This window comes from Trachemys scripta, chromosome 9 (assembly GCF_013100865.1).
Source record: "Trachemys scripta elegans isolate TJP31775 chromosome 9, CAS_Tse_1.0, whole genome shotgun sequence".
Classification (NCBI taxonomy): Eukaryota; Metazoa; Chordata; order Testudines; family Emydidae; genus Trachemys; species Trachemys scripta.
The window spans coordinates 54,645,432-54,673,415 of record NC_048306.1 but is presented as its reverse complement, the minus strand read 5'-3'; the positions used below and the strand labels follow the sequence as shown (position 1 = coordinate 54,673,415).

Below are 27,984 nucleotides of genomic sequence, written 5' to 3'. Positions count from 1 at the left end.
TTTCCCCGATCCCCAAAATTTTGTATATGTGTCTCCTGTTTTCTGTTAAGAAGAGATAGGATTAGACCAGGGGTCAGCAACCTTTCAGAAGTGGTGTGCCGAGTCTTCATTTATTCACTCTATGTTAAGGTTTCGTGTGCCAGTAATACATTTTAACATTTTTAGAAGGTCTCTTTCTATAAGTCTATAATATATAACTAAATTGTTGTTGTATGTAAAGTAAATAAGGTTTTTAAAATGTTTAAGAAGCTTCATTTAAAATTAAATTAAAATGCAGAGCCCCCCCGGACCGGTGGCCAGGACCCAGGCAGTGTGAGTGCCACTGAAACTCCGCTCGTGTTCCGCCTTTGGCACACATGCCATAGGTTGCCTACCCCTGGATTAGACTTTTAACAGTGCCTAACAACCTAAAACTGAGTGTTTCATACCATCTGAGTGTCCGTTCATTAAACGTTTTTCTCATTAAAATATTCTGTGGAAATAGAGAGAGATAATAGGAGAACTTTGTTAAGTTGTTTTAATTTTTTTCTTTTTTAATTGAATTTTTGTTTGCTAATGTACAGGTGACACTGAGGGCCTGGCAGCATAAACCTGTATCCAGTTACTGTTACTTTCTCTATTGCCATAACATAACAGATAGGGTAGTTGAAAAATAACATCCTAAAAAAACTATCTGATCATCACAACAGTTCTTACTGACTCCAGCTCTCCCCAGGTGAAGGGCTCAGTTTACCTGTCATAGTCAACATAGACGCAACCTATTAAAGGGGATTTTTGATATTTAGTCTCCTCTGCTTAAGTAACCAAATCTTTGTCTCAGAGATGATTCATTTGAGGCTGGCTTCCGGAGTTCACAAAAACTGCTAATCTTCCACTGCTTCTAGTGGCATCTCCACTTGTAGCTGGCTTCTGATAAAATATATGTTAGATATCTTAAAGCTTTCATTGATTTATAACACTATTTAGGTATTTCTCACTTACTATAATGATCTTAAGAAACAGGATTGGATTCTTAACAGAACCAAACAATGAGGAACAGGTAGCGAGGTGATCTCCCTTCTCTCTCTGATTTCTCTTCTGATTACTCTTTGTTTAGTTTTTCCCACTATGAGTGTGTGTGCATGTGCTATGTCAGTACTAAAGGAAACTCTTGAATTGGATTGTTCAGATGGAAGGCCAGTATCACTAAATTCTTTTGATGTCTTGTCTCCAACTGCTGGTGGGAGGATGAAAAAATCCATTGTCTATACTGGTACCTCACTTCCTATACTCCCTCCATTCCCACCCTCTAATTAAGAGATAACCAATTAGAAGGTAAGTAAATTACGGTTCTGGGAGAAGAATGCCACTGAGGGATTTTTGTCTCCAAAATACAGAGCTTTTTATTCAGTTATTGCTGTCTGTGACAGTTTGTTGTGAGCGGAATTCCTCTTTTCCTTTGTCCCAAGACTTCTCACTAAGTAGGTTACTTAATGCAGAGATTTTCAGTGACACATAGCTGGGAGTTAGGAACATTGAATTTTGATGAGAATGGGCACCAAGCTGCCATTTTCTTTAAAAATCACATCCATAGTACTTTTATGGCCTAGTCCTTTTTCCTCATGCATCTCAGCAGGTCCCCTGTTTTAGGCTTGGGTACTAACTATTGAAAAGCTTAGGATGCAGCTTGTTAGTTACAAATCGCTGACTAACAGTGCTGAAATTTCTAGTTTTAATATTGTTTTCTTTTCTGACTTTTTTCTAGGATGCTACAGTTATCCCCCACCTAATGGCACTGCTTAGTAGGTCTCGATATACACAAGAATACATATGTCAGATCTTCTCACATTGCTGCAAAGTAAGGAAAGAGAATAAATATTCTCTATGAGGGTTCTTGTGTTTCTGCCATTTAGAAACTGAATAAGATAATATTGACTTTTATGGCTGGAACAGTAGGACAATAAAGACTCAATCTCTCTCCCTCCCGCCCCCATTTGCTGATAGTGTTTCTGGGATTATAGGTAGATACAGCTCTTGGATAAAGCAAAGTATGCAAATAATAAGAACTTTGGGTTTATTGGGAATAGAGTGTATTAACCAAAAAATAAAAACAAAAATTGAATGAATCATAAAACTTCATTGTCAGCATGACTATATTTGAGGATTTCAGTTTTTCTTGTTGCTCTGCTTTGGGAATTTATTTAATCAACCTTTTAGCTCAGACTGCCTCTGTTGGCTCAAGGCAGCCATTTTGTACCCATGATACTTTGTATTTGGAGAGATTATAGACCAGTGAAAAGTATTCTTGTATTAAAATTGTACTCTTCCTCATTAGTTCATATGCAGTGAGTGTGCATAATGTATGTACTTATGGAATTGCAATTTTTTATTTAATTAAACTGAGAACTGAAACCAAAGTGACATTAATGATCTAATTAAAATCTCAGCTCTTAAAAGAGGCTTTCTTTTAGCAAAAGTATCAGATATCTAGAGGAAAACTCTTACAATACGGAGAACACTAGAGCGAAATATACAAATTAATGTAAAGTTTGTGGTTAACATGGTGAAAGAAAGACATTCCAGTTCCTATTATTTCTGCTTATTTATCTTTTATGTGGAATCTTATTCCAACATTACCTTAAATCTTGCTAATCTTGCATTAGTTTGATGAAATCAAGGATTATCCAGTTTAGTCAGTTACTCCGGGGTTACTTATAAGATGAAAACTAGAACCTTTAAAATATTAAATAGATGTCTCAAATATGTGTTTTTTAACCAGAAAAAAATTCCAAGAAAAAAGTCCAATTGAAAACTGAGTAAGAAGATATCGTTTGGAAATGTGTTCTTTACAATGAATGCTGTGTTACAACAATTGTTAGCACATTATTGTAGAAGTGTTAGCACAGGATTGATTGTATAAAACACAAGCTTGCATATAAATGTAAGTAGTAGTTCAGCAGCACTACACAACCAAATCAGGTATATGAAAACTGGATCTCTTACCCTTGAGTATCCAACTCTGCTGTGAAAAGGATGAATTCTGCCTTGCTCTCCTTACCCTGTTTTGTAACACAATGAACACCTTGCCCTGTTTTGTAACACTTGCCAACTTTTCTGTATCATAAATATTGAATTAACTAAACCAAACCCTATTCACTAATAAAGAAAAAAGTAAAAAAAGTCTTCTATAGCCACTATGCTATTTTCACTGAACTGAAAAAATTGGGACATTTAGTTTACCATGAATATTTTGAAAACTTCACATTTTACAGGAAAAATGTAAAAATCTTGAAAATTTTCACATGAAATTATAGAAACCATGAGCATGTAGGGCACACTGAATACATGAGTGTGAATGATTGAAAATACAAATGAGTAATGCTAAATGAAATAGTTGACATAAAATAAATCCCAGAATCATAACAAGAAAACACTACTGTTTTAGGATAGGTAAGAGGATCAAATAATATAAAGAGAAAGAGAGATCCAAATTTTTGATGCTTTGAGGTCTTCTGAAGCTGTTTCTTAAATTGGTCAAGAACTTGATCTTTATTTTTCTAGATTAATAGAATCTTTCATGGGAAACTTGAAAATACCTCTTTTTTTTCTTTTTAGCTGCTTTATTCCATGGGTACAAGATCTAGCGACCAAGACAAATGCTCTACTACTGTGCCTTCAGATATAATACCAGGCAGTTGATATGTCAGAGTGTAACATACTTGCAAGGGTTAAAGAGAACCTGTTTTTCTGTCTTGTACAGATAGGCAAGATATCAAACACCCATGAAAGTTTCAATATGCCTGTGGCAGTGGATAGTTCTGAGCTTATTTAATGAAAGCTACTATCTTCCCTTGAACAGATTGTGTGCTGGAGAGAATCTTTCTCATTGATTTCTCTGGGGAAAACACGTCACTATGAATACTGGTTTAGGTAAGCTTCAACATGTATTTTAAAGGGATATTTGTGCTTCAATGTATTTTTTTTCTTTTGTTTACTTTCTAGGCAGGTGGTCTAGCATTTGTGAAGATAACTGACACCACACTCCCCTTAAGAACCAGTGTTCCTGTGAAGGGTTCCCCACTGCCTCCCTCTTCCTGGGCAGAAGGTCAGCTCAGGTCGCGGGAGGCTTCTTTGCCTATCAACTTTTTTCTCTCTTTTCCACCTCAAAATTTCACTGACGACAGCAGACATTTTCCTTAGATAGAAAATCCTTACTCAATGTTGTTAGTATGGTTTCACACTTCCTTTTGTTTGTGGCATATCTTTTACTATTTTCACTGAGAGTTTTGAGCTTAAAAAATATGGAGTGGAAATGATTGACAGAATGATGACTCTGGAGAGATTTTGGATGGACATGAAGGGGAATGCTGGTTCTTGGGGCAGGAGGGAGGCCTGTTCTTTACATACAAATCTTGGACACCATCTGCCTATAAAATAAACAAAATCAAGTTTTTGAAAACCAAGCTACAGTAATGCACAAAGCATTGTAAAATGCATGTTGAAACTTACCTTGAAAGGGCATTCGGGGTTAAGGTTCTCTCTGTCACAGTTAATCTGTTTTCAGGGAAGATGGCATAAGTGAAGAAGCTTTATTACTACTTTAATTGTCAAAGTGAGCTTTTTATTTTTAAAAGGCCTATTCTTTTTGATGCATGATTGTATGGTACCAAAAATTGGAAAATTAGCACTTGAAATTTTATTTGAATGTAATTGCTATTACTGTTTAAATAACACCTTCATCAGCTATGCAGAATACATGAAATTCACCCCAGGCAGCATTACAGCACTAGGCTTATGAACTAGCTAAATCCCTCGTAAGCCTTATTCTAAGGATGTAAGTGGGCTGTAGCTAGTTTGTAGGCCTTGTGCTGAACTTCTGCACAAGAGTCTCTTGCATCCAAAGATATTTTTGAGTCTTTTTGATGTTTGTCATCATAAATTTTGTTACATGGTTCTTTTGAACATCATCAGTAATAGGCCATGCTATTTTGTTGAAAATCAACTTTTTATGACAATCTGTAAGTAATGAATGAAAAGTAATCAAGAGCTGTTATTTCTGTTCCCCAAATGCTACATCCAAGGAAGATTTAAAACTGTTTAAGATAGGTCCTAGAACTCCACCATTGTACTCAAAGAGTAAGAAAAGCAATTACCCCTCATTATTGACCTAGTTTGAGATTTCTGAAATTAAAAATGAGTTATATAGTGTATAATCAAGTCTTCACATGTCTAGATTTAAAACAACTTTCTATTTATTGTTGAATAAGTCTGACAGTAGAGTTCTTAAATGTGGGCTATTAATACATAGTCAGATTTTCAAAGATATGTATGCATATATTAAGCATACCTGATTTGTCCAAGGAAACACTTTAAGTGTATGTCCAAACTGAATATTTTTTGCATGCATGTCTAGTTGTGCAGCTAACTAGCCATGAGTGCACACAGCTAACTCATTTGTGTATTCATGGTGATATTTACACACAACAGATTAGATGATTCTCTTTGAAAATCTGACACATGGGAACTAGATAAGTGATATATTTATCAGGTTACAAAAACAAGTTAAATCAAAGCAATTCTTGACTTCATTTTCATTCATTTCTCCCCCCGTCTTTTAATATCTTTTCTTCAGCTTCGACACTGGCATAGCTGCGGCTTTAAATCATCGCCTCAGCCACTTCTATGTGCCAATGTAAGTGTTTTTCTACAGCAAAAAAGGTATTTTAATCACATTTTTAATAGGAAGTTGTCAGTGGTAGCAGCTGAAGCATCTTAAAGCATCAGATATGTTACATCTAAAAGTAATTTTCATGGTTTTTCTGGAAAAGAATAATTATAAACGAAGTACACCTCTATCTCGATATAACGCTGTCCTTGGGAGCCAAAAAATCTTACCACGTTATAGGTGAAACCACGTTATATTGAACTTGCTTTGATCCACCGGAGTGTGCAGCCCCGCCCCCCCCGGAGCGCTGCTTTACCGTGTTCTATCCGAATTCGTGTTATATAGGGTCGCGTTATATCGAGGTAGCGGTGTACTAAAAATATTTTACATAATACCTTTAAAAAAAAATCACTGTTTTTAAATGACTTCTCAAAAGCTTAAAAATGAAATGTCTCTACCATTGTCAGATGCACAGAGGTGTGTAGGATTGTTCATGTATGCCAAGTTGGTTTAAGTATGAAACAGAATACTGAAATTTTCATTCTGGCAGGAAGACCATTAGCATTTAGGCAGCAAATCAATCAAGAAAATCAGGCAGTGTTTTGCAGTTCAAATTTGTTGTTTCCCACCTTTGTCTCTTTAAACCAATGAGATGGCTACAGAAGCTGTGCACAGAGCAGACATCACACCAATGTGGAAGCTCCAAAGCAGAAACTGGGGATATGTATTTTATTCTAGTGCAGGGGTTGGCAACCTTTCAGAAGTGGGGTGCTGAGTCTTCATTTATTCACTCTAATTTAAGGTTTCACGTGCCACTAATACATTTTAACGTTTTTAGAAGGTCTCTTTCTATAAGTCTATAATATATAACTAAGCTATCGTTGTATGTAAAGTAAATAAGGCTTTTAAAATGTTTAAGAAGCTTCATTTAAAATTAAATTAAAATGCAGAGCCCCCTGGACCGGTGGCCAGGACCCGGGCAATGTGAGTGCCACTGAAACTCCGCTCGCGTGCTGCCTTCGACACACGTGCCATAGGTTGCCTACCCCTGTTCTAGTGTGTAGGGTACTGAATTTTATTGGTAGGAATTATGTAGTTTGTGGTGACACATGCTGTCCGGCTGCTGACAGCTGTCAGCCTGGACTGGTGGCCAGGACCCGGGCAGTGTGTGTGCCACTGAAAATCAGCTCGCGTGCTGCCTTCGACACGCGTGCCATAGGTTGCCTACCCCTATTCTAGTGTGTAGGGTACTGAACTTTATTGGTAGGAATTATGTAGTTTGTGGTGACACATGCTGTCACGGCTGCTGACACTATTTAGAAATTTAACTCTGTAGGCCAAAACCTGACTCTTACACATTTGTAAGGGCAGTACAGTACTAGTCCTTTTACTCCCCCCTATAGGAATTGTACACCAGCCTGACCAGTGCAGAGGATGATCAGATTGGTGTGCAAGGGGCCATAGAGTTGTTCCACAGGAATGGATACATAGAGCTATTAAAAAGGGGCAGGGAGCCTGTGTGATGACTGGGGTCCTGCCCTTCTCTTCCCATGAAAAAGCTAAGCAGACACCACTATAGCCTTGAGGGCATGCAGCTCCTGTCAAGCAACCATGGGGTATAGGGTAAACCAGGAATGGGGAACAAAAGGATCCCCTGAAATGGGAGGAGGGAGGAGTCTGTCAGGGTTGTTCTTGTTCCTCCAGATGTCCTCAGTCTCGATGAGGCCCATCATCCCCGTCTGACATCTCTCTGTTTTGAAGTTGCCAGCCAGTTCTGCAGGTTGGGGTGGTCCTGCCCTCAAAGGTGGGTTGTCATGGGAAGAGGCAGTCGGAGTAGAGTCGTGCACTCAACTTCCAGGGGAGGAAGGGCTCACTGATCACCTAGGATTCACTGAGATTGCTGAGGGTGGGCGGTCCTCTGAGGGTTCCATTTCTCCTCTGCTTCCATAGAGCCTGGCCAGATCACAGAGATCTTGAGACTTTTGTACTGTAGAGGAGACATGTGGTCAGTATTTGGACTTGAGTTTATTTCAAACTGAAATTTTGAAAATTGAAAAATGTTTAACACCTCAGACACTTATTTTTACTAGCTCTTTAAGTACTTAAGGTTGGTGTGATGTCTTTACAGTTGATATATTTGAAATAGTATTATAAAAAAGTTTTTAAATCTAGATTTCATGCGTAGGAGTTACTAGTGTAGGAGTGAGACACTGCTCTCGCCACACTATCAGTTGATGCACATTCTGATATATGGGAACAGCTTTAAAATTGGTTACTTGCTATCTTTTCTGGGGTTGTTATGCTGAAAATGCATGGGATTAGCAATGGGGAAGAGGTGTTGCAGATGACTGAGAATCTTATACAATATTGCAAAGATTGAAACAGTATTTTGCCAATAGCCCTACATCAGCTATGAAAACTAAAATCCCCATTGTCAATTATTGTAGAATTCATCCTTCATCTATTAAATTGAAATATCTTCACTCACTCTACTCCTAATCTCTCTAGTTTTGGAATTTCCTTCCAAGAATGAGAATGAAAATGACTATCAATAAGTAGGTCAAGCTCAATAGATGTAACAGAAAGTTAGCTTCAGATGGTAAAGAAACTAGCATATTTCCAATGTACAAAGCAAAGAATGGCAGGAAAACTTGCATTTTAGTACTTACTGAAGTTATAGTTAACAGGAAGCCTCTTCCACATTCGTTTTTTAAAAGAATAAATACTCCTTTTTTTTTTCTTTATAGGGTCCAGATCATCAGACAATCTTGTTTAACCATGGAGCAGTTCAGAATATTGCTCACCTATTAAGTTCCACGTCCTACAAAGTAAGGCATTAAAATTGCTTGAGATTTTGATTTCACATCAGTTATAAAAGCAATCTGTATTAATGTAATTATAGAAATTATATGTTTGCACATATACATACACACACATTTAAAAGTATGCAATACAAATTTCTTGGGTGCCCATCATCGTTGTTTTTGTGTGGTAAATAGAGATATACAGAAACCTGCCACAACATATCTGGGTGCTCTATAAAGTTAAAGTACCAGTAATTGAAATAGAGCTTGACTTAGAGTCAAGCAGCAGTTCAGCCAAACAAAAGAAAATGAGCAAATTAAGACTTTTTAAAAGAAAGAGCTGGTGAAAAGGGGAGCATAGATGAGCTGATCTGGATAGAAATAAGTCAAATATGTTTTGAAAACTTGATTATGTAGTTGAAAGAGCCTGTGAGTGGTTTTTATTCCACTGAATCCTTTGGAGTCTGGGCTCTACCATATGCTTTTGTTTCTGAAATCCATCCTGGATGGGTCAAGTTCCAAAGAAGAATGCTGACTCGATTTCACAGTGTTGTCGTGAAGTGGTATTTCTAAGATAACATCACACTGTATGAATTTGGGTTTGGTGGCAGTGATAGAATTCCTACCTCTAATAGCTATTTGCTGGCAGTCTGAAACTAAATTTTCAAAGCCTAATTCAAGGAGAGAGGCTGAGCAAAATTCCACAGTTTTACTCAAAACTGCATGTCTGAGTGCATACACAGATGCATACACGTTTTGTGTAAGGCTTTGAGAATTTAGTCCCTTGGGGCTAACACATAAGTAAATACATAGTTTAAACTACATCTGTTGGTATAGGCTTGTGGAAAACATGACTGTGGATTAAAGTCAGTGCTGTGACCTTGCGGAGGCTAAGCAAATATGAAAGATTTTTAGACAAGGAGCATCTTACACAAATAATTAAGTTTGAACAATGTCACCCTATATAAACTTTCAGAATGAAATCTTTGAACGTAAATAGTTACCTCACTGATTTTTTTCAGTTACTACATTTAAATATATCTAAGGCTATATTGTTATCTTTTGGGATGGGACTGTATCTTTCTGTTCACAGATCCATAGGTATAAAGGCCAGAAAATATCTTTATAATCATCCAGTTTGATCTCCAGTATAATGGGCCATACAATCTCACCCAGTGACTTCCTGCATCTATCACAATAATTTGTGGCTGATCTAGCCTTTTAGAGAGAGATCCAGTCTTGATTTAAAGATTCCTAGTAATGTAGAATTTGCCACATCTCTTGGTAATCTGTTCCAATGATTAGTTACCTGAGTGTTTAAAAATTAACGTCTTATTTCCAGTCTGAACTATAATGACTTCAATTTCCAGCCACTGGATCTTTTTATACCTTTACTTTTAGCAGTCAGAGACCTCTATCAAGTATCTTCTTCCTGTGTAGGCAATTATGGACCATAGTCAAGTAGCCTCTTAATCTTCAATAAGCTAAGTAGTTGAGCTACTTTCATTTTTTATTGTAAGGCAGGCTTTCCAGACCATGAATCATTCTTTAGTTTTATTCTGAGCCCTTTAAAATTTTTCAACATCCTTTTTGAAGTGTGCACACCAGAACTGGACAAAGTATTCCAGTGGTGGTCTCGCCAGTACTGTATACTCAAGGTAATATCACCTCCATCTACGTATTCAATATTCTCCCCTATTTGTACATGCAAGAATCACATCAGCCCCTTTGCTCACAACATTGGGAAGCTCACATTCAGTTGGTAGTCAGCAATAACCCCTGAGTCCTTTTCGTTGTCACTGAAGCCTCCATCCTATTGTAATAGTAGTGGGGGATTCGATCATTAGAAATATAAATAACGGGGTTTGTGATGACCGAAAGAACCGCATGGTGAATTGCCTGCCGGGGCGAAGGTTGCAGATGTCTTGAGACGTCTAGACAGGCTTATGTATAGTGCTGGGGAGGAATCAGTGGTCGTAGTACATATAGGTACCAATGACATAGGGAAAGTAGGAGAGAGGTCCTGGAGGCCAAATTTAGGCTGCTAGGTAAGAGATTGAAATTCAGGATTTCCATGATAGCATTCTCTGAAATGCTTCCAGTTCTACAGACAGGGCCAGTTAGACGGGCAGAACTTGCAGGGTCTAAATGCATGGATGAGATAATGGTGTAGGGAGGAGGAGTTTAGATTTATTAGGAACTGGGGAACCTTTTGGAAAAGGAGGAACCTATACAGCAAGGGTCTCAAACTCAGTTTACCTTAGGGCAATTGCCAGTCCTCAAATCCTCACAGCAGGCCAATAATGTCACTGAAGATGGTGTTCATGCCACCTCCCAGCCTGTTTCCCACCCTTTTCCCTCACTCCCTTGGCCTCATGCCGCCCCAGCTGACTTTGCCCAGCAACTAATGATGCTGCCTCCATGTGTGACTCTGCCCAGCAACTAGTGATGGTATATCTGTCCCTCTCCCCCAGCCAATGGGAGCTGGCAGGGGGGCAGTGCCGGCAGCGTGGCTGCATGGGTCTCTCCTCTGCAGCTCCGCCAGCAACAGCAGGGATAGAGAACCACTTGCAGGGAGCTGAGCTGCCCGAGGTGAGTGACACTTGCCGAGTTCAACCCCTGGAAGGGTCCCAGGAGGAGCAGGATGGAGCAACGTTGGGGGGGAGGGGCATGTGAATCTCTCCTGCCCGCTCCCCTCCCTCCCCCTCCTTTGGCTGGCAGCCATAAGGGCCAGATGAAAGAACTTTTTAAAAAGATTCCGCGGGCCGCAGTGGGGAGGTTCTTGGGCTGCAGATGGCCCGCGGGCCGGGACTTTGAGACCCGTGCTATATAGGAAGGATGGGCTCTTCCTAAACCAAAACATAAGCAGATTGCTGACATGTAAAATTTAAAAGGTTATAAAGAAGTTTTTAAACATAGGGCTGGAGGAAAGCCGACAGTTGTGAAGGAGCACGTGGTTCAGACAGAGACGTTCTGTAGGGGAGAAACAGTCAAGTTAAAGAGTCCCATTCATTTACATCACGTAATGGCAGATAGCTGAAAAAGTGACAAATTTTATAAGTGCTCATATCCAAATGCTAGAAGTCTGTATACTAAGATTGATGAATTTGAGTGCCTTGTATTAAATGAGGATATTGATAGAATAGGCATCACAGAAACTTGGTGGAATGATAATCAAGAGGACACGGTAATACCGGGGTAGAATATATATAGGAATGACAGAATAGGTCGTGCTGGTGGAGGAGTAGAAACTGTATATGTGAAAGAAAGCAGAGAATCAAATATAGTAAACATCTTAAATGAACCAAACAGTACAATAGAATCTCTCTGGATAGAAATTCTATGCTTGAATAATAAGATTATAGCACTAGGGACATACTACCGACCACCTGATGAGGATGGTGAGGATGACTGTGAAATGCTCAGAGAGGTTAGAGAGGCTATAAAAAACTCAGTAATAATGAGGGATTTCAACTATCCTCATATTGACTGGATGGGATGCAGAGATAAAGTTTCTTGATACCTTAATGACTGCTTCTTGGAGCAACTAGTCCTGGAACCCACAACGGGAGAGGTAATTCTTGATTTAGTCCTAAGTGGAGTACAGGATCTGGTCCAAGAGGTGACTATAGCTGAACTACTTGGTAATAGTGACCATAATGTAATTAAATTTAACATCCCTGTGGGCCGTAAAACACCAAAGAACCCCACTACAGTAGCATTTAATTTCAGAAAGGGAAATTACACAAAAATGAGGAAGCTAGTTAAACAGAAATTAAAAGGTACAGTCCCCAAAGTGAAATATCCGTAAGCTGCACAGAATCTTTTAAAAAACACCATAATAGAGATTCACATTAATCGTATACAAATTGATTGTGACTGGGCAAGGAAATGGAAGATGAAATTCAGTGTTGATAAATACAAAGTTTAAATTAGCTGTTGCCACTCAGAGATATTGGATTAATTGTGGATAGTTCTCTGAAAAATCCACTCAGTGTGCAGCGGCAGTCAAAAAAGCTAACCAAATGTTAGGAACCATTAGGAAAGGGATAGATAATAAGACAGAAAATATCATAATGCCTCTATATAAGTCCATGGTATGCCTACATCTTGAATACTGCTTGCAGATCTGGTTGCCCCCTCTCAAAAAAGATATTTTGGAATTGGAAAAGGTACACAGAAGGGCAACAAAAATCATTAGGGTTATGGAACAGCTTCCATATGAGGCAAGATTAATAAGACTGGGACTTTTCAGTTTGGAAAAGAAATGACTAAGGGGGAATCTGATAGAGGTCTATAAAATCATGACTTGTATGGAGAAAGTAAATAAGGAAGTGTTATTCGCTCCTTCTCATAACACAAGAACTAGGGGTCACCAAATGAAATTAATAGGCAGCAGATTTAAAACAAACAAAAGGAAAGAGTTCTTCACACAACACATAGTCAACTTCTGGAACCCATTGCTAGGGAATGTTGTGAAGGCCAAAACTATAACAGGGTTCAAAAAAGAACTAGATAAATTCATAGATAAGTCCATCAATGGCTATTAGCCAGGAGCAGCAGGGATGCAACAGCATGCTCTGAGTATCCTTAGCCTCTGTTTGCCAGAAGCTCGGAGTTAATGCGGGGAGGGATAGCTCAGTGGTTTGAGCATTGGCCTGCTAAACCCAGGGTTGTGAGTTCAATCCTTGAGGGGGCCATTTAGGGATCTGGGGCAAAAGTCTGGGGATTGGTCTTGCTTTGAGCAGAGAGTTGGACTAGATGACCTTCTGTGAGATCCTTTCCAATCCTGATATTCTATGATTCTATGACAGGATGGATCACTTGATTGCCTGTTCTGTTCATTCCCTCTGAATCACCTGACATTGGCCATTGTCAGAAGACCGCATACTGGGCTAGATGGACCATTGGTCTGACCCATTATAGAGTCGTAGAATTGTGGGACTGCAGTAGACCTCAAGAGGTCCTCTAGTCTAGTCCCCTGCAGTCATGACAGAAGTATTCTTCTTTGAGTGCTTGCTCATGTTCATTCCATATTAGGTGAGGACTCACCACAAGCACCAGTGCCAGAAGTTTTTCCCTTAGCAGTATCCGTAGGGGACTGGCTCTTGCGCCCTCTGGAGTTGCTCCCGCATGGCATGGTGTAAGGGGCACTGCCGGCTTCCCCCATCCTCAGTTCCTTCTTGCCACCAGTGCTGGAACTTCTGCTACTTCGGCTAGCTTTCGCTTAGTTCAGTGTGTCTCATGAACATTTCTTTGTAAAATAGTTGTTGTAGTTTAGTATTTACCCTTAGTATTAGTTCTAGTTACAGTAACTCCTCACTTAATGTCATCCCGGTTAACGTTTTTTCATTGTTACATTGTTGATCAATTAGAGAACATGCTTGTTTAAAGTTGCGCAATGCTCCCTTATAACATTGTTTGGCAGCCACCTGGTTTGCCCCCTGCTTGCAGAAAGAGCAGGCCGTTGGAATGAGTGGGGGGACAGGGGGCGTGCTTGGAACCAGGGTGGACCAGCAGCCCCCTGTCAACTCCCCTAAGTTCCTTGTGCAGCAGCCGCCCAGCAGGCTATCAATTGCCGGGCAGTTCAGCTGTCCCTCCCCACAATACCATATGCTGCTCCTGCCCTCTGCCTTGGAGCTGCTCCCGGGAGCCTCCTGGTTGCTGTGCAGGGGGGAAAGAAGGGTGCTAATGTCAGGGTGTCCCCTCCCCTCCTCCCCCCGTACCCCATCTCCATAGAGTGGGGGGGACGGGATATGACAGGACTCAGGACAGAGGGAGCTTGCTGGCAGCAGCTGCTGTCTCAATTTGCTAATCTACTTAAAAAGGCAGTGTACTTAGTGGGGTCAGCGTACTTAAAGGGGCAATGCACGTCTCTCTCTCTCTCACACACGCACATGGTGTGTGTCTTTGTCTATCTCTGCCATGCTGTGTCTCCTCCCTCCATTCATGCTGTCTTGTAAAGTGTGAGGCTACAGTAACAACAATGTGTTAACCCTTGAGGGCTCAGCTGAGTGCTAGTTCATCATTTAGCAGTAAGGCATTCCCTGGGAAATATTCCACCCTCTGACTCCACCACCTCAGCCAAGCTTCACAATCATCATTTCTGTGTACAGTATTAAATTGTTTGTTTAAAACTGATACTGTGTGTGTGTGTGTGTGTGTGTGTGTGTGTGTGTGTGTGTGTGTGTNTAAAACTGATACTGTGTGTGTGTGTGTGTGTGTGTGTGTGTGTGTGTGTGTGTGTGTGTGTGTGTGTGTATCTAATAGTCTTTTGTCTGGTGAAAAAAATTTCCCTGGAACCTAACCTCCCGCCCCCCATTTACATTAATTCTTATGGGGAAATGGATTCATTTAACATCGTTTTGCTTAAAGTAGCATTTTTCAGGAACATAACTACAACGTTAAGCAAGGAATTATTGTAGTTGGTACAGGACGGGACTCAGCCTAGGGATGGGGTATGCTCCGATCCCCAGGCTTTAAACCATGCGATCGTTGTAAGTGGCCCATGCCCATCAGGGACCCGCAGGTTAGCTGTTTAAGGTGTCTAGGAAAAGGTTACATAAGCGACAAGTGTCGCATCTGTATGTCGTTCAAACCCAGAATGAAAAAGGAGAGAGACCTCAGTCTCAGGGCACTTCTGATGGAGTCAACGCTGACCCCAGCACCAGAGCAGAGGTTGGACTCGGCCCCGAGTACCACAGCGTTGGTACGGAGCGCCCCGCTGGTGCCGTCTACTGGCTGGCACTGATCCCCGGCCCTGGCCAAGAAGCCCAAGATGTCCATGAGGGGGAGATCTTCCAATTCCAAGAAGGAATTCCGGGCAGTCCTCGAAGAGGGCGTGGCTGCAGTGAGAGTGGCCATCCAAGTAGCCTCGGACGCAGCAGACTCCGCGGCTCACGCCATGGCCTCGGCCATCTCCATACGAAGGGTGTCCTAGCTGCTCCTCTCGGGTCTGTCAATGGAGGCTCAGCAATTGATGCAGGACCTCCCCTTCAACGGCCAGACCCTGTTTGCAGAGCAGACGGACAGTAAATGGCATGACCTTAAGGACTCCTGCACTATCCTGAAAACTCTGGGGCTGTATGCTCCAGGGCCAGCTCCGTAAGTGGTTCAAACCACAGCAATCTCAGGGCCAAGGGAATCAACCCCGCCATGAGCCGCCCAACCCCCTCAATAAGAAGAGTAGGGGCTACAAGTGCCATCCGAGCCACCAACCTCCTCCTCCTGCCCAGTCGGGCTCAACCCGCAATAAGCAGGGGGGCAAGCGAGTGTTTTGAGGGTGCGCTCGAGGGCGACCTACCGGACTTTACCCAGACCCGTCTGTCCCGCTGTTCTCCAACTGCCTTTCTTTTTTCCTCCCCGCATAGGCGGCTATAACTTCAGACTGCTGGGCCCTCATTGCTATGGTAAACTGTAGGGTACAACCCTCCACTTCTAGGCCCCCACCCCTTCTCTGTCCCTCTTCAGAATGGACATGAGCAAGCACTCGAAGAAGAAAAAACAGTTACCTTTTCCATAACTGGTGTTCTTCGAGATGTGTTGCTCATGTCCATTCCACAACCCGCCCTCCTCCCCACTTTTGGATTTTCCAGCAAGAAGAAACTGAGAGGGGGGAGCCAGCAGCACCCCTTATACCGTGCCATGCGGGTGGGAATCCAGAGGATGCCAGAGCCGGTCCCCTACGGATACTGCTAAGAGAAAAAACTTCTAGCACTGGTGCATGTGGTGAGCACACACACCTAATATGGAATGGACATGAGCAACACATCTTGAAGAACACCAGTTACGGAAAAGCTTACTGTCCTTTATCTAGACCATCCCTGACAGGTGTTTGTCTAACCTGCTTTTTAAAACCTCCAGTGACTGAGATTCCATAACCTACCTAGGGAATTTATTCCAGTGCTTAACCACCCTGACAGTTAGAAAGTTTTTCCTAATGTCCAACCTAAACCTCCCTGGCTACAATTTAAGCCCATTGCTTCTCGCCCTATCTTCAGAGGTTAATGAGAACACTTTTTCTTTCATCTCCTTGTAACAACATTTTATGTACTTGAAAACTATTATGTTCCCCATAAGACTTCTCTTTTCTAGAGTAAACAAACCCAATTTTTTCAATCTTCTCTCATAGGTCATGTTTTCTAGACCTTTAATCATTTTTGTTACTCTCCTTTGGATTTTCTCCACATCTCTCCTGAAATGTGGTACCCAGAACTGGACACAATACTCTGAGGCCTTATCAGCACTGAGTAGAGCAGAAGAATTACTTTTGTCTTACTTACAACACTCCTGCTAATACATTCCAGAATTATGTTTATGCTTTTTCTTTTTTCTTTTTTTTTTTTTTTTGCGATTCCATTACAAGTCAAGTCCATGTGACTTCTTTGGAAGTTCAAATTTAGAACTTTATTTGTGGTGGGACATTTCATACCCCTTGTATGTTTTGCATGCTCTTCAAGACTTCCAAGGGCCTCCATTCAGTACACTATGGGCCAGACTCCTGGGATCCTGTCACTTTGATTAACCGATAGACACACTAGCTATGATCATATAGCCATCGGCACTGTTTCCAAAAGCGATGTTGTTTTCCAGGTGCTGAACCTGCTTGCAGCTCTGAGTCCCATGAATGTGTCAATACCATTGATATTTGTGCCTTAAACAGTGGTTGTCATGATGCATTTGATGCTGGTGAATGCACCAATGAAGTCGGCATTCTTTGTGCCAGTTCTCCCAACTCAGTCTCAGTCAAGGCAGGCTCCTTGTGTGTCAAGGCATTCCTCTCGCATCCTTTCCCAAAGCTATGGTTTTGGCTGCATTTTTAAGAGAACTGTGAGGATGACTTGCCAGATTCTCCTCTTGGCTGACAGACATAAAGGAAGATTTCCACAGTTTCTACTCAACTCATCAAAGGAAGGTTAAGAGAAATACCTTCCTCTGAAGAATAAGGCATCCTTTTGTGAAGAGGATGTCTGAGGTTGTCCCCTTTACTCTAGAAATGGCGAGTGACTCCAGGGCTGATGTTATGGAGTTTTTAGGCCCTTTTGGATTTGGGAGCAGTTCTCTCCATCCTCACCTGGAATGAGTGATGAAATAACTATGGAAACATCTTATTCTATCCTGGTTACTTACTGTATGGTGGGCCGCATATGTTTAATGCAACAAAATTCTGCTGCTCATTATTCCTCCCAGCCTGCCTCATGGATCGTCGGTAGTAATGGAAGCTGCTGTGGTCAAGGATAAATTTGTTGCTCCAAGATGCTGACTTTAGGCATTGAGACCTGTCTGGCATTGCAAACAATTCAGCAAAATATGATTTGCACTATGGAAGAAGAATAAGATTCACATTCTCTCTTCATGATTATGGGCTCGAGCGTGGTATCAGGTGAGGGTGGCCTTTAGTGCCTGTGAAGTGACAATGAGAGAGTGGCTATTTCATGATGGCTCTTGTGGGCACACTTAGTGGAATTTCTCAAGACTTCACTATAAGTGGGAAATCTCAGACCTGTGTTATCAAAGTGGTAACTTTTCTTGGGAGAATGTGGTAGGCATTTTGTTATTTTAGTACTGCCATACAGGCTTCTTCATCTTCAGCAAAATTAAAGAGAGGAAGAGGAAAAACAACATTTAGAAAACCGACCTCCTCTTTTCTCTACTTCTAACAGCCAGCTGTTAGACCTCTCAGAATTAGAGGTATCTGGGTCCGTAGGTCCCCAATAGTAAGTACAAAAAACCTCATAGCGAGTTTTTTATTTGTTTATGGTTCCAGTACAAATAGCCAGTCTGCCTGTATCTACTGTAGGGGCTCATGTGGGATCTGTGATTAGCCTAAATTCTTTCCAAGGTGGTGGTGAGATTATGCCTTAACTAGTTAATTGACTTGCCAATATTTTCCCCAGATCCTATTGTAGTAGCAACTATTGCTTATTATTTATTGTATTTCACTGTACAAGGTGACAGTTTTCCTCACTGTTTCTACAGTGTCTAGTACAATCGGGACGGTGGGCTCCAGGAATTACTGCAATACTGTACAAATAATCATCATGTTATCTGGGTGCATTTACACCCGCGGTCCCCAAACTTTTGAGGGTCGTGCCCCCCCCCTTCCCCAGTCTGTGCCCAGAGCCGGGGCCGGGAGTGGGGCCACAGCTCGGTGGGGGGGGATGGATGTGGACAGGTGTAAGGGGGCCGAGGCTGGGGCCGCAGTCGGGGATGAGGCTCGGGACGGGAGTGGAGCTATAGTTGGTCAGCGGTGGGGGCTGGCAGCCGGGCCTGCAGCCAGGTGCGACTCTGCTCCCAGCCTTGCCCCTAGCCTCGGCCCTGGGCAAGGAATGGAGCCACAGCTGGGGATGGGGCCAGAGCCAGACGCAGGGACGTAGCTGGGGTGGGACTGGGAGCCGGGGATGCGGCTGGGGGCAGGACTGGAGCAGAGCTGGGGCAGGGAGGGGCTGGGTTGCACTCCCTTCCCGCCCCTGTGGGGGTTGGCCTGGGTCCCACTGTACCTCCCTGGATGGTCCTCCACGCCCCCTGAGGGGGGCATGCCCCACACTTTAGGGACCTCTGATTTACACAGATATGTTTTTCCAAAAATAGGGAGTTCTTCTTTGAGTAGTGTCCCCATTGTTGCTTCACTCTAGGTGCGCTAGCACCCCCTGTACCTTTGATTGGAGATTTCTCATAGCAATGTCCGTTCAGCCCCTGCATGCGTGTCAGTCAGTGCCCCGTGCTATTGTACAGGTGAACCACCCTCAGTTCCTTCTCAATCGCCTCAGCCTGAGACGGAACTCTTGCAGTTGTCCCATTGAGATTTCCTCAGTGTAGTGAGTCGGTGTGGCTCCCCGCTGCCCCGGAAGGGGAAGAGCCCGTCCGGAGGCCGGAGTGGGCGGAGCTAGGGAGTTCTTAGCCCGCCCCTCAGAGGGTCAGGCGGCAACCCGGAAGTATAAAACCGGGCCCTCAGTCTGTCCCCAACAGCCGGAGAGACCAGACGTCTCCAGCCTAGCTCGGGGCTGGGAAACCTCCATGGCCCAGAGTGACCGCCAGGAGTTGCCGGGCCTGCCCTGCGCCCGCTATACAGAGGAACCGCTGGGCCGGCCCTGAGCCCGCTACCCAGAGGAGCCACCGGGCCTGCCCTGCGCCCCCTACCCCGAGGAGCCACCGGGCCTGCCCTGCGCCTCCTATCCGGAGGAGCTCCCGGACTTGCCAAACAATCCCTGGCTGGATGAACCCATGATCCAGGATCCCCCCAAGGCCAATGCCAGCACCCAGGTAGGCCCAGAGGGGGAGTCTGGAAGTAGCCCGGGAGCAGCCGACCCCAGTCTGGCTGCAGGCACTGCCAGAGCCGATGTCAGTGTGTTGCGGCCAGGATCCCCACTGACGAAGCAGTGGGTCTTCTGCTGCTGCTAGGGCCCCGGGCTGGGACGCAGTGGAGTGGGAGGGCCTGCGTCCCCCCTGCCACCCAACTGGTGGGTGGCAGGCAGTCTCCCCGTCTCCCAGGCCTGTTGAGGCTCAGGCCTATTACTGTGGCTCAGCCCTGCCTGAGGGCCTGATCTCTGCCTCAGCGTTTGTTGCCCCGCCCTGACCTAGGGCCTGGGCTAAATACTTTGTTTACTGTTGCTCAACTCTGACTAAGGGTCTGAGCCCTGACCTAACGCTGGTGCCCGCCCTGAGCCAGGGTCGGGCTTCCTGTATCTTTCAGGACAGCAAGGGCTGCCGGGCGAGACCCTGCAGCCAGACAAAGCACTCAAGCCCCAGCAGGTAGTGAGTCGGTGTGGCTCCCCGCCGCCCCGGAGCTGGTCGAGCCTCGGCCAACTCCTGTATACGTGGTACCAGAAATGGGGACGTTCAATCCCTTGGCCCTGCGAGAAGGGTCTGAGGGGAAGAGTCTCCCCAAGAGAGGCCATGGAGATGGAGTGACTGTTTCAACTGCTGGCCGAGAGTCAAGAGCGGCAGCAGGCCGCCCACGTACAGCAGCAGCAGCAGGCCGCTGCCCAACTGCAACAGCAGCAGCAACGCATTCAGCAGCTGGGAGACCAGCTGCAGCAACTTGTGACTACAATGCCGCACCCCGTAGACCTGCAGCCAGGGGACGGGGCTGGATCGCCCTGCACTGCCGTCCCGGTGTGGCTAACCAAAATGAGCCCCAATGATGATCCTGAGGCGTTCTTGGTAACATTCGAACAGGTGGCATTGGTCGCGGGGTGGCCCCAGGTCCAGTGGGCCACCCATCTGGCCCCCTACCTAACCGGGACTGCCCAGATGGCTTACCGGGGGCTGGCTACAGAAGATGCCAGGGATTACAGCCAGGTGAAGGCCGCAATCTTGGACACCTTAGACATCAGCCCAGAGACGTTTCGGCAGTGGTTCCGGAGCCAAACGTACCCTGTGGGCACCCGACCCAGGCTGGTGGCCCAAGCCCTAAAGGAGACATGTAGGCGGTGGCTACAGCCTGAACTGAGGACCACAGAGGAGGTGACAGAGCAAGTTATCCTCGAGCAGTTTGTCCACCTCCTCCCAACGCGAGGACGGGCCTGGGTGCTCCGCCACTGGCCGGCAACATTAGCTGCGGCCGTCGCGCTAATGGAAGACTTCCTCGCTGCCAAATCCCCCGTGGGACCCGCCCTCCGACCTCAGAACCCTGGGCCGGAACACCCGCACACCGAACGGCGAGGGGACGCCCCGACCGGGCCGCGGAACCTGGGCCACGGGCAAGAGACCCGCCCGGGACCTCAACTCAGACGCTCGGAACCTCCCCCTCAACCTGGACCGGTCGCCCCCGGGCCAAGTGGCATGAGAATTCCCCGGAGTCCCTCTAGGAGTCTGATGGGAGCCCCCTCCCGTGGAGGTCGTCCTGACCTCAGGCCCTGCTTCTGTTGTGGGAAATTGGGTCACTTGCAACAGGACTGCACCAACATGGACTGTAGCTTCGGTCAGGTCTGTGCAGGGGACGCCAGAGCCCGACTACCACAGGCTCCCAAGATAACGATCCCGGTCGTTGTCGGTGACCACTCCACCCAGGCCCGGATCGACTCAGGCTGCGGCCAGACACTGGTTCGCCAGGCGTTGGGACCCCAGGCGGACCCCCACTTGGGGACAATCCACCTGCAGTGTATCCATGGGGATGTCCGGCCATATCCTAGTGCCTTGGGTCAGGTTAACCGTGGCTGGCGTCACCTGCCGAATAGTTGTTGGCTTAGCCCCTCGACTGGCGTACCCGGTGATCCTGGGGCGGGATTGGCCTGCCTTTGAGGAAATCCTCTGGTCAACCCTGGCCTTGGAGGGAGAGTCCCAGGGCGCCCTACGGGGGGAGGAGCCCGGGACCCCCGAACCCGAATCAGGAACCGAAGAAGCCGACAACTCCCGGTCTGAGCCCGAGGTGGAGCTCCGCCTCCAGACCAATTTCTGTCGTGACCAGAGAACGGACCCAACCCTTAGCGAGGCCTATGAACAACTGGCGGCAGTTGATGGGACCATCATCAACCCCCAACGGGCGACCCAGTGGCCCCACTTCGAACTACGCCGGGACCGTCTTTATTGGGTGGACCATGACCCCCGCACGAAGGAGCCCTAAACGCAGCTGCTGGTACTGCAGTGTCACCGGCGCACCATGATGAAGCTGGCACATGACATCCCGGCTGCTGGACATCTGGGCCAGGAGAAAACCCTTGCCAGGATTCTAACGCGGTTCTTCTGGCCCAGTGTTCACCAGGAGGTGAGGAACTATTGTAGCTCCTGTCCGGAGTGCCAGGTAGCTGCTCCGCAACGGGTACCCAGGGCACCCCTGGTCCCCATGCCTGTAATGGAAACCCCCTTTGAACGGGTGGCCATGGACCTGGTGGGCTCCCTCCCAAGAAGTGCGTCGGGGTTCCAATATGTCCTGGTCATTGTGGACTACACCACCCGTTTCCCCGAGGCCATTCCGTTACGGAGCACCACGGCCCGGACCATCGCCGGAGAATTGGTGAAGGTCTTCGCTCGGGTGTGTTTGCCCCGTGAAATCCTCACGGATCAAGGAACGAATTTCACCTCCCGCTTGTTGCAACAGGTCTGCAAGCTCCTGGGGGTCAAACAATTACGGACCTCCGTCTACCACCCGCAGACAGACGGGCTGGTAGAACGATTTAACTGGACTCTCAAAGAAATGTTGCGGAAGTTTCCCCCGGAGGAACTGCGCCGATGGGACCAGTTGCTCCCTCCCCTGCTGTTAGCCATTGGCGAGGTATCCCAGTCTTCCACCAAGTTCTCCCTGTTTGAACTGCTGTACGGGCGCCGTCCATGAGGCCTGTTGGACTTAATGCGAGAAACCTGGGAGCAGTCCCCATCTCCAGGCCCGGGCCTCCTGCAATATGTCCTGCAGCTGCGGGAGCACTTTGCTCAGGCTGGGGCCCTGGCCCGTGAAAACCTAAAGGCCGCCCAGGCCAGGCAGGAACGGACTTATAACCGGGAGGCACAGGTACGTGACTTTGAACCCGGTGATTGCGTCCTGCTCCTCCTGCCCTCGAGCGAGTCCAAGCTACTGGCCCGTTGGCAGGAGCCCTACGAGGTAGCTCGGAAGGTGGGGCCCGTCACCTATGAGATCCGCCAGCCCAACTGGCGCAAGCAGACGCAGCACTACCATGTAAACTTGTTAAAGCCATGGCGGGAGCAGGAGGGCCTGCTGATTAATCCTTACCCGCCAGAACTGGAGCTCGGCCCCCACGCATGCTGGACCAAGGAACCCGCTGCTCCCCTGCTCGGCGACACTCTTACAGAGGAGCAGCGCAAGCAGGCCAAGTGTCTCCTACAGGCATTCCCGGAACCTTCACGGCCCTACCCGGATACACGACCCTGGTCTATCACTCGGTCCAGACTGAACCAGGGAAGGTAATCTGAGAAACGACCAGGCCACTGCCGTACCGGATGCACCAGGAAGTGGAGGAAGAAGTACAGGCCATGCTGGCCTTGGGGGTCATCAAGCCATCTCAGAGTGAGTGGCGTAGCCCGGTGGTCCTGGTACCCAAGCCTGACGGCACTCGACACTTTTGTATAGACTTCCGACGGGTGAATGCCATCTCATGCTTCGACGCCTATCCAATGCCCCGGGTGGATGAGTTGCTGGGCCGGCTAGGCGAGGCCCAGTTCATCACCACCCTTGACCTCAGTAAGGGGTATTGGCAGATCCCGCTCGATGACCCATCTAAGGAAAAAACCGCGTTCGCTACGCCTACCGGACTGTACCAGTTCACCCGGATGCCCTTTGGCCTCCATGGGGCCCCGGCCACATTCCAGCGACTAATGGACCGCCTCCTCCAGCCCCACCAAGACTATGCGGCAGCCTACCTGGATGACGTCGTGATCTATAGCCAGCATTGGGAAGACCACCTGGAACGGGTGGCGGCGGTCCTGAGAACCCTGCGACAGGCGGGGCTGACAGCCAACCCGAAGAAGTGTCGGATCAGATGGCAGGAGACCACATACTTGGGGTACACTATAGGGGGAGGACGAGTGAAGCCCCTCGTCGGGAAAGTACAAGCCCTGGCCACTTGCCCGACCCCCACTATGAAACGCCAAGTCCGACAGTTCCTGGGACTCGTCGGGTACTATCAACGATTCATCCCCCAGTTTGCATCCATAGCAGCTGCCTTAACCAGGCTGTTGACAAAGAACAGCCCCCGGCAGGTGCAGAGGACCCCGGACTGTGAAAACGCCTTCCGGACACTTCAAACGTGTCTTTGCCAGGAGCCGGTCCTATACAGCCCAGACTTCCACCGAGGGTTCATCCTGCAGACAGATGCCTCAGAGGTAGGGCTGGGGGCCGTCCTATCCCAAGAGATTGACGGAGCAGACCACCCGGTTCTATACCTGAGCTGAAAATTGTTCCCCCGTGAAAGGAGCTACGCCGTGGTCGAGAAAGAGGCACTCGCCATCAAATGGGCCTGTGACGCCCTACGATATTACCTCCTGGGTGCACCATTCACGCTAGTCATGGACCATGCCCCCTTCCGATGGCTGATGAGGATGAAGAACAACAATGACCGATTGTTGCGGTGGTATCTGGCCTTACAACCCTACGCTTTTACCATCCAGCATAGGGCCAGTAAGGAACATGCCAATGCGGACTTCCTGTCCCATGTAGGGGGGACGGACGGGTCTGGCCCCGAAGACCGGGAGCCAGACTTGAGGAGGGGGTGTGTGTAGTGAGTCGGTGTGGCTCCCCGCCGCCCCAGAAGGGGAAGAGCCCATCCGGAGGCTGGAGTGGGCGGAGCTGGGGAGTTCTGAGCCCGCCCCTCAGAGGGTCAGGCGGCAACCCGGAAGTATAAAACCGGGCCCTCAGAACTCAGTCTGGCCCCAACAGCCGGAGAGACCAGACGTCTCCAGCCTAGCTCGGGGCTGGGAAACCTCCATGGCCCAGAGTGACCGCCAGGAGTTGCCGGGCCTGCCCTGAGCCCGCTACCCAGAGGAACCACTGAGCCTGCCCGGCACCTACTACCCAGAGGAGCTGCCAGGCCTGCCCTGCGCCTCCTATCCGGAGGAGCTCCTGGACTTGCCAAACGATCCCTGGCCGGACGAACCCATGGTCCAGGATCCCCCCGAGGCCGATGCCAGCACCCAGGTAGACCCAGAGGGGGAGTCTGGAAGTAGCCCGGGGGCAGCCGACCCCAATCTGGCTGCAGCACTGCCAGAGCCGATGTCAGTGTGCTGCAGCCAGGATCCCCACTGACGAAGCAGCGTGTCTTCTGCCGCTGCTAGAGCCCCGAGCTGGGACGCAGTGGAGTGGGAGGGCCTGCGTCCCCCCACCACCCAACCGGTGGGTGGCAGTCTCCCCCTCTCCTAGGCCTGTTGAGGCTCAGGCCTATTACGGTGGCTCAGCCTTGCCTGAGGGCCTGAGCTCTGCCTCAGCATTTGTTGCCCTGCCCTGACCTAGGGCCTGGGCTAAATAATTGTTTACTGTTGCTCAACCCTGACTAAGGGTCTGAGCCCTGACCTAACGCTGGTGCCCGCCCTGAGCTGGGGTCGGGCTTCCTGTATCTTTCAGGGTGGCAAGGGCTGCCGGGCGAGACCCTGCAGCCAGACAAAGCACTCAAGCCCCAGCAGGTAGTGAGTTGGTGTGGCTCCCCACCGCCCCAGAGCGGGTCAAGCCCCGGCCAACTCCTGTACACTCAGCTTTCCGCTTCTTTCATTAATAGTCACTAATAGTATTAGTGTTAGTTTCTGTAGTTAGTAGTAATATAGCTTCTTATCTTTTCTTTATATTTAGGTAGATATAAGCTAGTTAATAATTTTCTCTTTTACTGGGAGGTTATGCCCAGTTGTCCCAGCTTCAACTGCTGTCTGTCATGTTGGGAGGCGATCCCGATCCGCTACTGGCACTCCTCCTGCATCCGTTGCCTTGGGGAATCGCATGTTGCTCACAAGTGCAACTTTTTCTTTGGTACTGAAATCAAGAGCTAGAAAAAACAGATAAAGCTTCGTCTCCTCATGATGGAGAGCTCTCTATTCCTGGCTTCTGACCCAGGCCAAGAGAAATTGTATGAATCTCACCAAAAGAGACAGAGGTTCTATAGAAAGAAGCTGTCCATGTCCAAGCAGCAATTTTGATGCATTGGTCACGGGCTCAAATTGCCATCCTCATCCTCTTGAGCTGCACCAATTCACCACCCTTATTTCTTTTGGTGACCACCTTCGCTCCTTCAGGTGCTCCTGGGATTTGATCACTATGGACAAGTAGTTTTGGACGTCATCTCCAAAGGATACACCATCCACTTTACTACACTTCCACCAACAAACCCCCCCTTCCCCATCCCTCTTCAGGAACCTCCTCATGAAAGCTTGCTTTGTCAAGAAATAGACACTCTCTTACATTTGGGAGCCATAGTATCGGTCCTCTTGCAGCACAAAGGGAAGGGATTTTATTCAAAGTAGCTTCTGGTACCAAAAAAGAGTGGCAATTGGAGACCATACTCAGTACCTATGTGAAGACACTGAAATTCAAAACTGTGACACTTACAGCAATAACTCTGTCAGTAGAGCAGGGGGATTGGTTATCAGTCCTCAACCTTCAAGACGCATATTTCCATATTGCTATCCACCCATACCACAAATGATTCCTATGTTTCACTGTCTGCCATGACCACTTTCAATTTACTGAGTGCTCCCCTTTGGTCTGCTCCACAGGAAAGGTATCTTGGTATTCCCTTACATGTCCAATTGTCTGCTGAAGGGCTGCTTCCTGGAACTGACATCTTGAGCAACCTCCACCGCCATAGGTCTCTTCCTTGAATTGGGCCTGCAATTGGACATTCAAAAATCCACTTTGACCTCTGTCCAAGGCTTAGAATTCATGGAGGGAAACCTTGATTCAATAACAGCAAGAGCCTGCCTTCTTCTGCCCTTTTCAACATAGCCAGCACAATTCAGCTCAGCCCCCAAACTATGATCAAGAACTGTCTTTAGTTGCTGGAGCACATGGCAGCCACCACCTTTGTTACAGAATATCCAAGGTTTCGAAGGTGCTGCCTTCAGGGGTGGCTCAGAACGGTTTAGTCACCAAGCAGACACAATTTAAATGTGCTGCTTTCCATTCCTACCTCTGTACAACAGTACCTCAACTGGTGGAAAGATTATCACAGCGTGTGCACAGGAGTTCCATTTGTGTGTCCCTCCCCAACAGTCGTCATAATGACAGACGCCTCTCTGCTAGGGTTGGGAGTGCATCTAGACACTAAACAGGACTCTGTGTTTTGTTACCAATTGATGTTTAATTGCTTTCTTCCAAATTTTGGAGAGTATTATAGGTACTTTTTTTTTTTTTTTAAAGGAAGTAGCTTTTTTGGGAACTATTAACATTCAGCAACAGTTTCCCTAGCCCCAATAAACCAGATGTTCAAATCAGACTTATCAGTTTGTTTTTATTTTTATTTTGTTAATCATGTTTATTATGGTAGTGTCTAAGGGTATGTCTACACTACGAGAGTAGTTCGATTTCACTTAAATCGAATATGTGGAATCGATATTACAAAGTCGAACGTGTGTATCCACACTAAGGACAGTAATTCGACTGTGTGAGTCCACACTAACAGGGCAAGCGTCGACATTGGAAGCAGTGCACTGTGGATAGCTATCCCGCAGTCCCCGCTGCCCATTGGAATTCTGGGTCGAGCCCCCAATGCCTGCTGGGGAAAAAAATGTGTCGAGGGTGGTTTTGGGTAACTGTCATCCAACCGTCACTCCCGCCCTCCCTCCCTGAAAGTGCCGGCGGGCAATCAGTTCGCACACTTTTCTGGTGAGTGACGGCGCGGACGCCACAGCACTGCGAGCATGGAGCCCGCTGCGACCATCGCTGCAGTTATGGCCATTGTCAACACCTCGCACCTTATCAGCCACATTTTCCAGAGGCAGATGCTGAGAAATCAGGTGAGGAGGCTACGGCAGCGCGATAAGGACATGAAGTCTGAGAGTGGCACAGACCTGTCACAAAGCACGGGACCCCGTGCCGTGGACATCATGATGGCACTGGGTCATGTTGATGCCGTGGAACGGCGATTCTGGGCACGTGAAACAAGC

At 46.8% G+C, this 27,984-nt stretch overlaps 1 protein-coding gene across 8 annotated transcripts in view; it reads left to right on the top strand.

The window, feature by feature from the left end:
• The window catches only part of ARMC8 (armadillo repeat containing 8), a 211,732-nt gene that overhangs the window by 87,739 nt on the left and 96,009 nt on the right, over positions 1 to 27,984 (top strand). For 6 of the 8 annotated variants that reach the window (XM_034781364.1, XM_034781371.1, XM_034781372.1 and 3 more), the window contains 3 exons: positions 1,745 to 1,837; positions 5,612 to 5,671; positions 8,392 to 8,472. In XM_034781364.1, the coding sequence (XP_034637255.1) occupies positions 1,745 to 1,837; positions 5,612 to 5,671; positions 8,392 to 8,472 (234 nt within the window). The remainder of the gene's footprint in view (positions 1 to 1,744; positions 1,838 to 5,611; positions 5,672 to 8,391; positions 8,473 to 27,984) is intronic. The other 2 variants (XM_034781365.1, XM_034781367.1) reach the window with 2 other exon arrangements.